The sequence below is a fragment of the Dromaius novaehollandiae genome, chromosome 7 (assembly GCF_036370855.1).
Source record: "Dromaius novaehollandiae isolate bDroNov1 chromosome 7, bDroNov1.hap1, whole genome shotgun sequence".
Lineage (NCBI taxonomy): Eukaryota > Metazoa > Chordata > Aves > Casuariiformes > Dromaiidae > Dromaius > Dromaius novaehollandiae.
Genome location: NC_088104.1, coordinates 6386130 through 6401151, shown reverse-complemented (window position 1 = coordinate 6401151; position 15022 = coordinate 6386130). Strand labels below are relative to the sequence as shown.

The 15022-nt window shown below is 34.4% G+C and overlaps 1 protein-coding gene across 1 annotated transcript in view; it reads right to left on the bottom strand.

The window, feature by feature from the left end:
* Nucleotides 1-15022, bottom strand: part of LRP1B (LDL receptor related protein 1B) — a 750266-nt gene that overhangs the window by 275556 nt on the left and 459688 nt on the right. The window contains exons 14-17 of the mRNA XM_064515494.1: nucleotides 12915-13104; nucleotides 8970-9092; nucleotides 7214-7354; nucleotides 97-222 (exon numbers count right to left, since the gene is read on the bottom strand). Coding sequence (XP_064371564.1) covers nucleotides 97-222; nucleotides 7214-7354; nucleotides 8970-9092; nucleotides 12915-13104 — 580 coding nt within the window. The remainder of the gene's footprint in view (nucleotides 1-96; nucleotides 223-7213; nucleotides 7355-8969; nucleotides 9093-12914; nucleotides 13105-15022) is intronic.

The window sequence follows — 15022 nt, the reverse complement described above, 5'->3', positions numbered from 1 at the left end:
ACTAGTAGCAGACTTGTTCAGTTCAGCTCAAAGCAGATTTGAATTGTTTATTGAACTGAAATTAGAGAAGTATGCACAGCCAAGTAAAGTTTTTACCTGCACAGGTTTTATTTGATTCATCTTCATTATTACCACAGTCATTAGCTCCATCGCAAAGCCACCTCTTGGGAATGCAGCGATTATTCTGGCACTTGAATTGATCATCAGGACAACTATGATTGACTGAGGTGAAAGGAGGAAAAAAACAAAAAAAAAAACAAAAAAAGCTTTTCCTAAGAAAATAATCAGAGAAAAGCAGCTGAAAATAATATATTGAACATATTCACTGGTGATGTAGCTAGTATGATTAGCCAGTATTTATAATCACCATGACAGAGAAATTATTCAGCAATCCAGTCTTAGAGGATAGGATAAGATATGTAGCAGGATTTTACAAGTACTGATAAAAAGATGTCTAACAGACATGGATAAAACTCCAGCTCCCAAAGGTTCAACAAAATGTAAGGTTTCACCCTGTGTCTCATAAATTACAGATTAAACCCTTAAGTTTAACATTATTTGAGTTACACCAGTTAATACCACCTGAAAATACAATCATAACCATCCAACAATTTTGTTTTGGTTTGTTTTTTTTGAGGATAGAGATGGCAATTTACAGCTCAAAACTTCAGACGAAAAGCACTGCATATAAATAGAGATGTGAACCGTTAACTAGCTTAGCCCTAATAAACCCCATAAACTAATATTTCAGTTGCTCATTTCAAAAATATTAAAAAATATATACATATTCCTGCAGCTCTGTAACTCAGAATGCTGATATGCCTTGAACAAGCAAATAAATCGTAGCAACAGACAAAATGCAGGTGTATGTGCACGTGTGCTTACAAACATATACAAATAATCTGTCAGCAAAGGAACTGTCATGATTCAATAGTGTTCACAATTTAGCATGTATCCACATGCTACCTAGTATCTAATTATTTCCTACAATAGGCTTATTCGTAATTCGTATCAGTAACATGAGCCTAACTGTAATTATAGTAAAACAGTACTGACAAACAACAGACTACTCTTATATGAGAATGAATTTTAAATAGAAGCAAAGAAAATATTAAAGATATTGGCCAAACCTACAAAAAACAAAAAATTCTTCTTTTATAGATCAAATCCTCAGTAGCTTGTGTGATACAATAGAGCAACAGCTCCCTTATATCTAAGAAGAGCAGACTATCTACCTAACTCCATTTCATCCACTTCATGGATTCATCTAAAATTCACCTGATTTAAAAGGATTTGAAGGTCTTTTTTCAACATAATAGCATTTATTTGGTGTGAGAAAGATGTGCTGTTCCAGTACACAGGAACTGGAACAGGTTTCTCTAAACAAAATCACTGAAGGCTCAGTTTCTAGAAGCTGTACCCACTTCCACAGCAGCTCTCTATGCACAATGCTTCATGATTCGTCTTTTCCTAAATGCATTAAATCAGACATGGATTCACATAATACTTCCACAACTTTACCTATGCTTAAGATGTAACTACAAAGTTTCACATGCTTATTTAAGCATGAGATCATACTTGGTCCTTTTCCAACACCTACTAAAAGGAGTTGAAAGATATCTGCATAGGATCATCTTGAGTTGAACAGGAAATATTACATTTTCTTTAGTGTACTTTAATTCAGCTCCTACTCTGGGACAGATCAGGTCAGGAATGTGTTATTTTTTCCAAGATAAAAAACAAAAACATTGGAATAGAAAAGCAAAAAAAAAAAAAAAAAAGATTTGGGATTAGAATATTAGAATATTAGAATATTTTTTAAAAATTAATACATATATGTGCAAAAACACAAACGGTGTGGGATCCATCATTTGCCATCAAGTCCACATTTCTGTTCTGTATAAATAACCTTAGGAATAAAAAGAAGAAATCTTTGAAGTAATATATATAAAATGATAGTAAGTTAGTCATAGAGATATGGCAACATGAATAAAAATATTGAAGGTATCAAGAAAAAAGGCTATTTCACAACAGATTTAAAATAAAATTGATAAATAAATCAATAAATTATTGAACTGCAAACATAGATGACTTAACACCGATCTCTCATGAGTCATTAAATTAATCAGCTTCTAGATGTCATCATACAATTGGTATTTAATGCTAAATAAAACAACAAATATGTCTCCATTTACCCCAAAATCTAATGGTATACACCAAGACTATAAGCAATCTTTAATGCTAACAAGGTTGAATTAACCAAAATGATTTATTTAAACCATATATTATACACATTTACTTAAGCATGTTAATTTCTGGGTAACCTATACATAGATGAAGAATGTATCTTTTCCTCAGCAGAAATCACTACCTATTCCTGAAGGCTAGGAAATTTCTTACTCTATTTGTCACTTAAATTAGACTATATTTAACTTTTCACACAGAGCTAACATTTTTATCTGGTACAAACACATGAGTACTACAGAACTGTGGTCTAACAAGATTTTTCTGACACCTTTTTGTTTAAAAATAAAGAAGCAGATCTTTACTAACACATATTTTTTAAATACTCAAGACAGTAAGAAAACATTGATCTGAGCTACCTGAAGGCCTGCCCAAATTTCAAGATGAGATCGAAAACAGTCATTGTATCTCTGGAATGTGAAGTATTTATCTGAATATTCAGAATGACAGCTGGAAAGATTTTTTCAAAGTGCATAGAGAGAATACACATTTGCTTTCCATTCATTCAAAACCAAGTCTGTACATGTGTATTTATTAGCAAGGAATGTATACATGGGAGAAGGAAGGCAGCGTTTTTAAAGGAGGGGAAAAAAAGAGAGAAATGTTAGTATTGGTATGAATCAGAATGTGAGTGTAAAAGCACAAAAGAAACATTTGAGTGCTGTGGGTTGATGGCACTTATGGAATATTAGGAAGGTCTCAGCATATCTATATGCAGCTGCTCAAAAATCCAGATCAGGAAAACAAAAGACAGTCTAAAATGAGATTACACAAAGGGCAGACTGAAGTCATTGAGTGATGATGCTGGGAAGATAAAAAACAGGATTGGTGCTGTAAAACATTCAAATAAAGAGGCAAAAGACAATCAGCGTCAGATGCTGAATGGCATAAAAGAAACATTCAAGAATCAGCACACGGTTGCCGGCCGAAGAAGGATCCAGGAAATACGATGACGATTCAGTTGTCAGCATCACTTGTCCTCCACATCACTTGCAAGTAATACTGGAGAAACTAGATGGACACGTGTCTTATGAGTAAGTGGGAATTTGAGAATGTCTGTGAGTGAAATCAGTTTTAGTTTAAAATAATAATGACGTTTCCCTCTTAAAGAGTCTGGTATTAAGCTCAACTACATAAGTACAGTGTTGCTGCTAAAACATTGCTATTTCTTTAAAGAAGAATGCCATCAAGTTTTTCTATTTTTATAAATATAAAATGAAGTAAACAGATAAACAAACCAAAATAGAATAACAAAGGGAATAGAGATAGAAGTTGCCAAGTGCATAACCAAAATATTATACCACAGTGAGCAAAGATTTGGACAATTCATATAATGTTTCTAAAACTGTGCATATTAATTTCAATGACCATATATACCTCTGTTATTTACTTATGATGAAAATTTAGGTGTCAAAAGGTGAAAATGCAACACAGTCAAATACGGTGAGAAAAAGCAGTTATTCAAGAGTGGACAGGCTATCTTGCAAACCAGTTTTTCTAACTACCAGCTATCATGGAAAGGATGAAGACTTCTGAAAGCACAGAAATTATGTAAATACTGTCAGCTTATTCTTCCACCTGTAGTTAAGTACACATGCTCTGCTTATTGTATGCTAATGACAAGACCTGAGGTAATACAACAAGGGCAGTAAACTATATACAGTATCATTTCAAATGCTGGCTTAACAAAAATCTCCAGGTTTTTTCCACCTACTTACCCTTCCATAGTTTCTTTTTTAAAAGTTTAAAATATATCTGGAAATAAACAGTGTTAAAATGAAAGGACACCTTGCTGGCTTATCCCTGACATTTCAGTAGCTTTTATCTTTGACCTTTCTACCTATTCTTCCTTTTGGAATTAACATAGAGTGAGTGTGATACGGATAGCACAAGAACTCTTCATGAGTGTTTTGTGTGGACGGTGCAAGAACACTGCAAGTAAAGACTAATCAAAGGCAGTAAGGCATTCCAACTCTCATGAAGTAATATAGTTTGGAATGTGACTGGAGGAAAAAAAAAAACTTTTACTAGCCATCTGATAAAAATTGAAGACCTTTTTAAAAATCTGACTTTAATATTAGAGATATAGAAAATACTTTAGATGGTATTTAAGTTTTTGCCCATATATATTCACCATATACATTCACTAATATGTTGTGTATTCATAATTGCAAATATTTTAGACTAAGTCAAAAAGAACTATTTATATTATTATAGTAACTGAAGACAGATTACTATTATTATACTAGCTGCTTAAACTGTATTTCACATACAGATTTGGGAATAGATTATGATTTCATTTGTACCTGTACAAAGCCTGAGTATTACAAGTGTTGATCAATGAATTATTCTAAATTACACTAACGGGAATGAGAATCAAGTCAACTGTCTATACCAAAAGATTTTTCTTTTCATTGCCGTTGTTACTTGAACTCCTTAAGTAAATCTAAGAATTCCTGGTATTAAAGTAAGAAGTTAGTAAAGACTACTATTCAAAACAATCAACTGAACAAATGTTTTGAAAAGTACTAAAATTTAAATCTGTAAGGACTACTACATGCAGCCATCAAAACGTATAAATGCAGGAAGGAAGAAAAACTAGTTAGGTAAGAGCCATGCAGAAATGGACCTAGGACTTACCAAGGATCACAAGCTTGGTATGCATCAAAAACGTCAGGCCAATGTGAAACAGGCAAGAATCACCAAAGGATGTATAAATAGGACTGTCATCCATTAAACACAAATTCCTTCAGCCTAATCAGCTTCACAAATGACTTGGCAGAAGTACATATATCCAGTTTTGGATACCAAACCCCAAGAATCAACTGGCAAAGTTCAAAGAGCAATGAAATGTAAAAAACTATCTATTAGAAAAGAGAACAGATCAGGGTTGTTTAGTCTAGAAAAGATAAGAATGAGAGACCATGATAAGCGTTTTCGGAAACACAGAACAATGCTGCACTGTAGAAGAGTATAATCAGTTCTTCATGTCTACAATGGATAGGAAAATAAATATTGTATTTTCATTTTGGCAAAGAAGATTTGGTTTAGAGAGATGATCTAATGATAGAGATGGTAAGCACTGAGGCAGGCTGAGTAAAGAAAGAGACGAGTTCTCACTGCTGCAATTCTAACTTTATATTAGGCTATCTAAGTAGCTTCCAGGAATGACACAGATATCTAATTGGTATGTTTTCTGATTCTTTGTTTCAACATTAGCCCTCCTCTACAGAAAAAAAAATACAGCTCCAGTAAAACTGTATTTTTAAATACAGAATACAACTCACTGAAAACTGGAAATGCTTAAGAAAAACACATGAACTGCAAAGGGAAAAAAATTCAAGAAAATTTAAAAGAGAAGACAAAAGAAGCAATTACACACAGTGCGCATTCAAGTTTGCCTGAAACATATAATTCTGGTAACATTAAGTTCTCCAGCTTTTGCAGAAAATGCTTGAATGTATATGGAAGTATTTTCTACAAACAATAACAAGGCACTGTAAGTTAGCATGCCTTTAGTCAAAATTTAATATTCTGGGTTTGTCTAACTTATATGTATGTGTCAAATGATACTGTGTTTTCAAAGCACCTTTAGACCCTAAGGTGACAAGCAGACAGTACGTTATTAGCAGCATGTCAGATTCATTTCCACTAACAGAAGGCATACAGATATAGTCTTTCTGAAAAATGTTTTATGATTATTGAGAAGCAAATCCCTTTCTTTGCACAATACAGAAGAAAACAAGTGAAGCTTTAAGGCATCTTCTGATCTTGCACTCTACTTTCTTGGACTCTGTTCAAGACTTCAATGCCAACAATCAATGAAGTGTTTAATAATGTTATGCTCAGTAATTGTCTGCTGTGTAGTTAAATATATTGTCTTCATTTTGCAAGCAATAATCCTGTACGTGTAGATAACACCAAATTAGGGGACTAGCTGATACACATGAGAACAGAGCTGCCATTCAGAGGGACCTAGGCAGGCTGGAGGAATGGGAATATTATGAAATTCAACAAGGACAAATGCAAATAATTCCCAGCATACAGGCTGGGTGCTGGCTCTGTGGAAAAGGCCCTGCGGCTCTTGGTTGACAGCAAGCTGAACCAAGGGCCAGCAGTGTGCCCTGGCAGCAAAGGCCAACAGCACCCTTGGCTCTATTAACAGGTGCACAGCCAGTCAAGGAAAGTGATCATCACCCACATGCAGACTACTACAGTTGTGGGCCCTCCAACACAAGAAAGACATGAATAAACTGGAGTGAGGGCTACCATGATGGCAGCCCTTCTGTCTTCAGCCTGGAAAAGAGCTTGCGGGGAAAAAATACCAACTTTCCCATACCTACAAAGAAGTTATTGAGTAGACAGAGCCAGGCTCTTCATGGTGGTGCATGATGGGAGGACAAGAGACAGCAGACAGGAATTGAAACAACAGACATTCAGATGGGATATAAGGAGAAACTTTTTCACCATGAGGACAGTCAAGCAGTAGCAGAGGTTGTGCAGCCTCCATCCTTGGAGATTTTCAAGACCTGACTGGATAAAGCCCTTAATAACCTGGTCGGACCTCATAGCTGATTATCCTTTTAGAAGAAGCTTGGACTAGAAACCTTCTGAGGCCCCTTCCAACCTGAATTATCCCATGACCCTTATTAAAAAAAGCACAATAGTGGGAAACAAAGCAAAAATAATTACACCCAAAGAATTATAAATGACAACATCAAAATCAAAAGATGACTGATACACTGGTCTTGTGCTGTGCTATGAAACCAGTACATAAATGCAATTTAACAAGATTACTATTATTATATACAGGAAAAGAAGTTTATGAAACATTACATGATTTATTTCAGGATTATTTCTTTTGTCTGACTTCACTCAGACTTAATATTTAACAAAGACTTAGACTGTCACGTTCACAATTTTTAAAATAAATTATGAGGTATGATTTAAAATGTAAAAGAGTACATACAGCAAACATCCGAATGTTCATCACTGCCATCCAGACAGTCATCATCTCCATCACAGCGCCAGCGATCCTGGATACAGCGCTTATTGTTACACTGAAACTGTTCAGCTTTGCACAGCTGTGGTAGCACTTCTCCAGGTTTAACTAAGAAAAAGATCCAAGAAGCCTGTATGTTTCATCAGTTTGATGCGTATCAGAATGCAATACTACCTGTACATAAATAGATACAAACTCTTGCTATTACTCTTCAGAATACTTTATAGTAAACTTCTTATATATATAGTAATTCCACCTGAAGCCTGTAGTAGCATGCATATCTGAGTGTATGGTTGAGGGAACGTATTTTTAATAAATTGAAAAACTCAAAACAGAATGCCACTGAAACTGTTTTTTAAATTTGTGCTCAGACAACAGACACTAAAAATACTAGCTTAAAGTAATTGTAATAGCTCATTGACAATGAACGGAAAATATTTTTACAGACAGAGAACAAATTCTAATGCTATTTAAAGGGCCAGAAAATGATTGCTGAAAAGCTGATTCCTGGATCCAAGCGACAACTCAAAAACGCCTAGATTATGCGCTGATACAGATTCAGCAAAGGAGGAAGGATAAAATTCTACTGAGTTAGAATTAAGTAGCAAGCTACAAGTTCACTGATAAATTCAGGCAGATACATTCCTCAACACAACATTCAGAATGCTTCGTGTGCAAATATAACACCTCACTCTATAACCCTGTCAGGGACACCAAAGTCTTTGGAAAGAGCTGAGTATTGAAGTGTGCTGGGAAAAAGCAGGAAACGTGCTTCATTCAGATCTGAAAACATCTAACCTCTTTTCCTAGTGCTTACAATCCATCTTACCAGCAAGAAGTCCACTTTCCAGAATTTTATGCTAAAAATAAATAGTTGTCTTTGGTAACTGTGATGGATCTGCAAGGCATGCATTTGTGTAAAGTTCTCCGTGACTGTGAACTCAATAACACTCAACACATTATGAAATAATCCTTTCACTTTACTCAGCATTACTACAGCTATAGCTGGAGACTGATGTGAAGTTTTACACACTACACTCAAGAAACATATGAATCAATGAGAGAGAATTTTGAATAAATTACAAATATTAAGTCTAAACATTTAGTAAGTTACCTATATTAAATGCATTTTCTGATGAGTTATTACTTTTAATTGAAAATCTCACATTTTGTTATGAACACAAAGATCTTTTACCAGTGTTTCAATGAAGACATCCAAGGAATAGATGCAAGAAAGAGAATGCAAGATTTCAATCATCTATGTCAGGACTTATTATATAAAAAAATATGGTTGACATGTTTTATGAACAGTTTCAGCACGAGCATTTGCTATGCCAGATTTCAATTTAAAATATTTAGCCCATGTAGTATTCTGAAACCAGTTAATATGGATTTTATTATGACATTTTTTGACATTTCTGATATTCTATAAAATACAAAGGAGGCCTGTGAAGTATTTCAATGTGTTACCATATCGGACATCATGAAACATTTTCCAATGCATTTTCATGCTCAAATATTATATACTTAAAATTTTGTCTTTTTTAAATCTTTACTACATTTAACAATCTGTCTTTGATTAGAAAGTTTATTCAAGGAATAGCTGTTTGTCCTACAGAACTACAAAAAGCCTCTAGGAGATTTCATGTTTTTGTTTTATTGTCATATTTAACTTTATCCCCTAATAGTAATAGCAATCTAGACATTCATTAAAAAGTCTTACTTGTGCAGGTTGTACTGTTTTCCTCCAAAAGCTGATTATCAGCACAGGCACAAACTCTGCCTCCAGGAATGGCTAAACAAAGAGTGCTGCAGCCTCCATTATTAACACGACACGCATTATCACCTGTGAAAGTGAAAGAGCAACTTTAAAACTAACAGCCATGGCAAAGCAAGTAGGTATTTTGAGAATGCAAGAACATTAAAAAAAACTTTCTACAATTATTTTCTATTTTAGAGAACATCATTCCCGTAGTTTGGTTCCCACAGGTTGTAATACTACAATATGGTTTTAGTTACAGATTGCAATAACCTGCAAGAATAAAAAACAATTTCAGCACCAGCTCACAACATTCTTTCTCACATGAAGAATGAGAAGAACAAATATTACAAAATATTTAATGACCAGCTACATGTGCCTAAAGATTACTATGTATGTAGTAGTAAGAAATATTGGTGGGGGGTGGGGGAGAAATAGTCTGATGTCTATATTCTGCAGCTACAGAAGTTAAAATACTCTGACCACAAAAGGAAAAAAACAAAAGAAAGAGACAAAGAAGAAGAGACAAAAATTAAAAGTGTAATCAGTTCTATGGCAACCAGCTATTCCACTACTCTTCTCTGAATCCATCTGCTATTTCCTTGCCTTCTTTTCCTCTGCTGATGTTTCTTCCCAAAAGCACTGTGTTGTTCACATGAAGATACTGACAGTTGTCAAATGTTTCTATCATTTGTCAGGGGCTGCTGCATCCTCACCACCTCATTTCTTGGACAAGCGTATTTACAACCAAAGCCCACTGAAGCAAATGTTACAATTTCTGTCTATGTCATTTTGGTCATGACCTAATTATTGAGATATACGCTGCCAAGGGCACTCCACTTCTCATGATCAGAGCTCTGTAAATTTCAGGAGTTTGTGTTAATTAACTATGTATGATCAGGCAAGGTATAAAACTTCAGAATCTCAAGTTTGCCGAGTCCTAAAAATAGAACTGGTCTCCGATCTTCTTGTTGAAGTATAAAACAGGTGTTCTTTCCTCTGCTCCTCCATTTAGATCCACAAAACATTAATTGACTTCCTGGGTTAAAATAAATTCTATGCAATCTCCTCCTCCTCACTGCACGACGACTTAATTTTTCCACAGAAAAGGTTCTCATAGAGCTAGCAGCAAAAACACATATTAAACAGTTCTATCCTGTCAGAGCTATACCTGCATATGCAGAGAAACATTTGCACATTTTTAAATGCAAATCAGATAACCAGCAAATATTTTAAAATTTTCAAAACATCAGCATCTTCTAATTTTAAGATGTACCTCAATATACCTTAGGATACAGTCCTGCAGGACTCCGTAATAACTTAGTCCCAGACTTTTTATTTGACCCATCATACATCACATCTCAGAAGCAAATGTGTCCTACACTCCATTAACACCCCACTGAACATTCAAATAAGCTTGTGTAAAACAATACAGCCTGTTAGATTAGAGGGGCAATGGCCCGGGAAAATAAAAATGCAGTGGTCTCAAAGATTCACTAAGGGGAAACATGCCACAACAGCCAGCACAGAAGACATTTTAGTCTTCTACCTCTGGACTTAACAGCTGATTTTGGAACTTGTAACGACTGCATTCACTTTTTAATTTACATTTTTTTTTTAACAAAAGGAATTTAAGTACCCAGTGAAGCAGTATAAGCACTATGTATTGAAAGGAATCACTACATTCTCTCTTAGCAGAAACAGCCCACAGTATCCCAAAGTTTTGCTAACTTGAGGGTAGATTTGGGGGCAGATTTTGTCTAAAACGAAAAACAGAAGCTTGTTTTTAAGCAACATTGGAAGTAAAAGAGAGTATCTGAAAAGCATCTGAAGTAAGAGATATTGTTATACAACAATTCACACTGTGATGACCTTGATATAGCACAGTAGTGAACACATACTACAGTTTATTTTACATACTGAAAAAATATGTTAAAATATGAGAAAAGAGAGTATTTCAGCATTACCTCCAAACTCATAAAACCAACTGCAAGATGGCTTCCTGGACATCCTTACTCCATAATGAAATAATAACCTCAGTGGCTTTCTCTAAGAAAAGCTAGCAGTCAAAAGTAAAGGGAAGACTTCATACTTCAGTGTTGTAAAGAAAATCACTAAGCTTTTCAGTAGGGTCTCAGATGGTAAAGTGAGACCTTGTGAAAAGCAGTTTTACCAAGCAGAAACAAACTGGTAGACATACTTTGGGGAAGACAGACACCTTCTCTATCTAAAAGAACATTAACCACATCTACTAACGCTTGAAAGAAACACATATAGTGAACTTTATAATGAAGCATAATTAAATAACCCTATATATGCCATCTTATACAATTTGAAAACTTAACTGTATTTCACCCCTTTGTAAATCACCAGTCAGTTTTTTGTAGATAAAACTAATAGAACAAAAGCATTCAAAAAATACGTAATATATAAGGTATATAAACCCCACACATAAGTCTAAGGCTACATATAGGCAAAATATTTAGCCAGTCTATATCAGTAAAACAATCATTATACCTTATTTTCATAGATAAGTGTATGATTTATATATAAACACACAAATGCCTCTAATAAATACAAAAGCTAAGTATTTTCTCTCTATCTATGAAAGCTAAGTAGTTTTTTCTACTGTTGTATTCTATCTACTTTTATCAGTTGCTCTGTAAGACATTCACTGACTTAAAAAGGATAGAGACACAGAGCTTCCAAGTGGTAAGAATGGACATAAACAAGACACTATACCACATCCAAATCTAAGGGTGAAGACACTGAAAACACAACTAAGCTTTATGCACAGAGACAAAGTATCTGTGAATAGGATCTCTAAATCTTAAAAAAAAAAAGAAAAAGAAAAAGAAAAACCCACTATTTTAATACACTGGCCATTATAGCTGAGCAAAGCATGTTTTAAAGTTGTATCTATAATAAGTAACATTCCTAGAAATGGTGACTTTTACATTTTCTTCATTATTGTTTCACATACAAAACCAAATGTAACAAAACTGCCAACGTCTAAGGGGCTCGGGTTTTCTATAGGAACTGGAAACACTTTTCTACATATCAAAAATGATAACCTAATAGGCCTGATGTTCTTCTTTTTGAGATCTATATAAATATTTAATATGGTTAACATTTAAACAGTATTTTATTTATACTATACTCATTCCTGATGTTTAGTTTTATGCTTTTTATCTCTGGTAGACTATGTTTTCACTACAGAGAGCAAATATTCCAAGTGCCTGTAAATGCCCCATGCAGTAAATAGGTTCCCAACTTTTTTTCAGTGAAATACAATTGTCAATTAACCTGTGTGCTAAGAATTGCATTATCTAAACTTCATCCATGCTATCCTATGGCCTTTTATCTCATTTCTCTACTGATACAAGTAGCAAGAAGAATGGATATTTCCGCTACCCTCAAAAGCCACTTAGTTTGACTCTGTATAACAGCACCAGGTACTCTCAGCAGATTAAGTCACATGGTGCCAATGAAGACCAAGATTGGGAAGAAAATTACAAAAAGGAAAAGACAGATGGTATTTATGATCTTATTTGAGAAAAGGTAAATTCAATATTATCTTTCATGTGCATAAGCCAATGCATATATACACTATCATCTGCTGTATTTTATATTTTCCCAATATCTCTTTCACACACAAGGAAAGTGGTAATAAAGATAGGGTAAATACACAGAAAAATGCAATTTGGTATAGTATTAGTACAGTTTGTTTTTAATAAGTATGAGATGATCAATTTCAACATCAATAGACTGAAACACTGAAAAGCACCTTTGTCATGCCATCATCTACACATTTTTTTTGTTCTACTAGTATCCTCGAAAATATTAGAAAAGTTGAGGGAAAATATCCTTTTTTAATAGACCTTCAGAGAAACTGTATCTTATTAATACCTTGCTGCTTACGGGGATCATAAATCTGGAGCCCAAACAAAGGCGGTCTCTCACTTCTTAGCAGCGTCACATTCCTTGTAACCAGATCCAACTGGAAAATAGACCCATTCATATAATCTGTCCAGTAAATATAGTTTCCGTGATGTGACAGTCCAAATGGGTGATTCAAATCTTTTCCATTATAGACTACCTGCAATTAGTGTTAAATGAGTATTATCAAGTTAAAATGATTATTAATTTTTATTAGCATACACTTCAGAGAGTATAAAATAGGAAAATAACAGAGAGAAGCACTTCTCCCCAAACATGCAGACTTTAAGCAATAAAAGCAAAGAAAGAGTCAAAAGCTGTGTTATGCACCAACATCAATAGTCAGCTTCAGAACACCTTACATATTCATATTAAGTGGCCCCTGTCAGATAATGCACAAGAAACTATGCAGTTATTATGTATGGTAAATATCTACCTTTTTTCCTAGGGATGAAACATGGATGTTTACATAAATTTGCGTATCTCTCAACTATATCACAGGTTTGCTGCTTTTAAGATGTTGCTGAAATCCTCTTCTCCAGTAAACACAGATATCAACCTTATAATACTGAAATGATTTCTACCTGAACTAGACTTTAATTCAGTAATTTTTTTTTAAACCAACAGCACAGAATAGTGTTTGTGAGCTGGTTATCCTTGTACAAGAAGTTAAACGCATAAATTGCTCACTTATTCCTGCAAACTTCCTCTCTAATTTGGGTTGTGACAACCATAAAAAAATAAATACCACAGTTTCTTCCCAAAATCAAACAAACTTTCTTCCACTTTTGGTCAATCAATTTATATAAAATAACAAATTACACCCCAAATCTTGTTTCTACTTTAGTGGCTGCAGGAAAGTTGTAAAACCATATCATTGCCATAGCTCCCATCTCAGGATTCCTGCACAGGAATTGCAACTACTACCACACAGGAGCTGTCTGATAAAGAGAAGCAATTCAAAAATATTTGTAATTCATATAGAATTAAGACAAAACTTTAAAATATTGTCTATATTTATCACATGAAAATTACTTTACTTTGAAGTATTTAAAAAACAGAAAATAGCAAAACCCTAAAATATTTACTTTTGGAAACCCTGCCTTTATACTTCACCACAGCAGCCACACTGGAACCACTAAGTTCCAAACTCCTCCTCCTAGCTAGGCTTTTTGCTTGAACTAATGTCCAACAGTATATCTATCTTGCCTCTAGGATCAGTGACACAGTTTATCGGATTCCTTGCCTTTTCTCTATTTAGAGACATGGCACCAAGAGAAGAACAAGGAGATAAAACCACTAAAATACAACTATGCTTAGGTGGCAAAATAGCATTTTCTTTTGCCTTTCAAATTTTCTTTTTGGGTTTGGATTTCTTGTATTCAAAACCCCTCATTCCAGTAACTCATTCTGATAAAAACCAATCCATCAATCAGTCATCCACCAGCTGCTGGTAGAATTCTTGTAGGATCTCCCTTTCCCTAAAAATCTTCACTAAGCAGACACTTGAAGTGTTTAAGTATTAAAAATGCTATTACTCCAGATACTTTTTGACCAGAATATGCTATAATTAACAACAAAGGAGTTAATAGCAAAAGCAGGCATCTTCTAGTTATTTTTGGCTATGTAAATTTTATTCAAATGGCTACGCATCTTATTCAAATCACAGGATTAATAGAAAATAACTTTATTAAAAAAAAGGAACAATTCTGTGACATGCTTTGAAATAAAGCCTGCAAAGAGAGCTCATTCTTAACATTCACCAGTTCTGAGGGATTGCAAAAAAAGCAGTTCTCACTAATAGTTAGAGAAGATTCTCTAAACTAGTGTAATCTACAGCAGCTACATTTACCTTCTTAGACCTGTTCTGTCCAGTAACTTTCCAGCAATTTTAGAATTGCTAGTAGGCAAGGTTTCTTTCACTAAAAAAAATTCCTGCTCCCAATATGCTCATCCCCCTCCCTCCATTATGGGACCAGAGTGGATTTGGGACAAAAGTAAAAGCACTAAATGTAAAACCTAACAGAGCTATTATGACAAACCGCAACACTACAGCATTGGTAGAGACTTAACAGCAG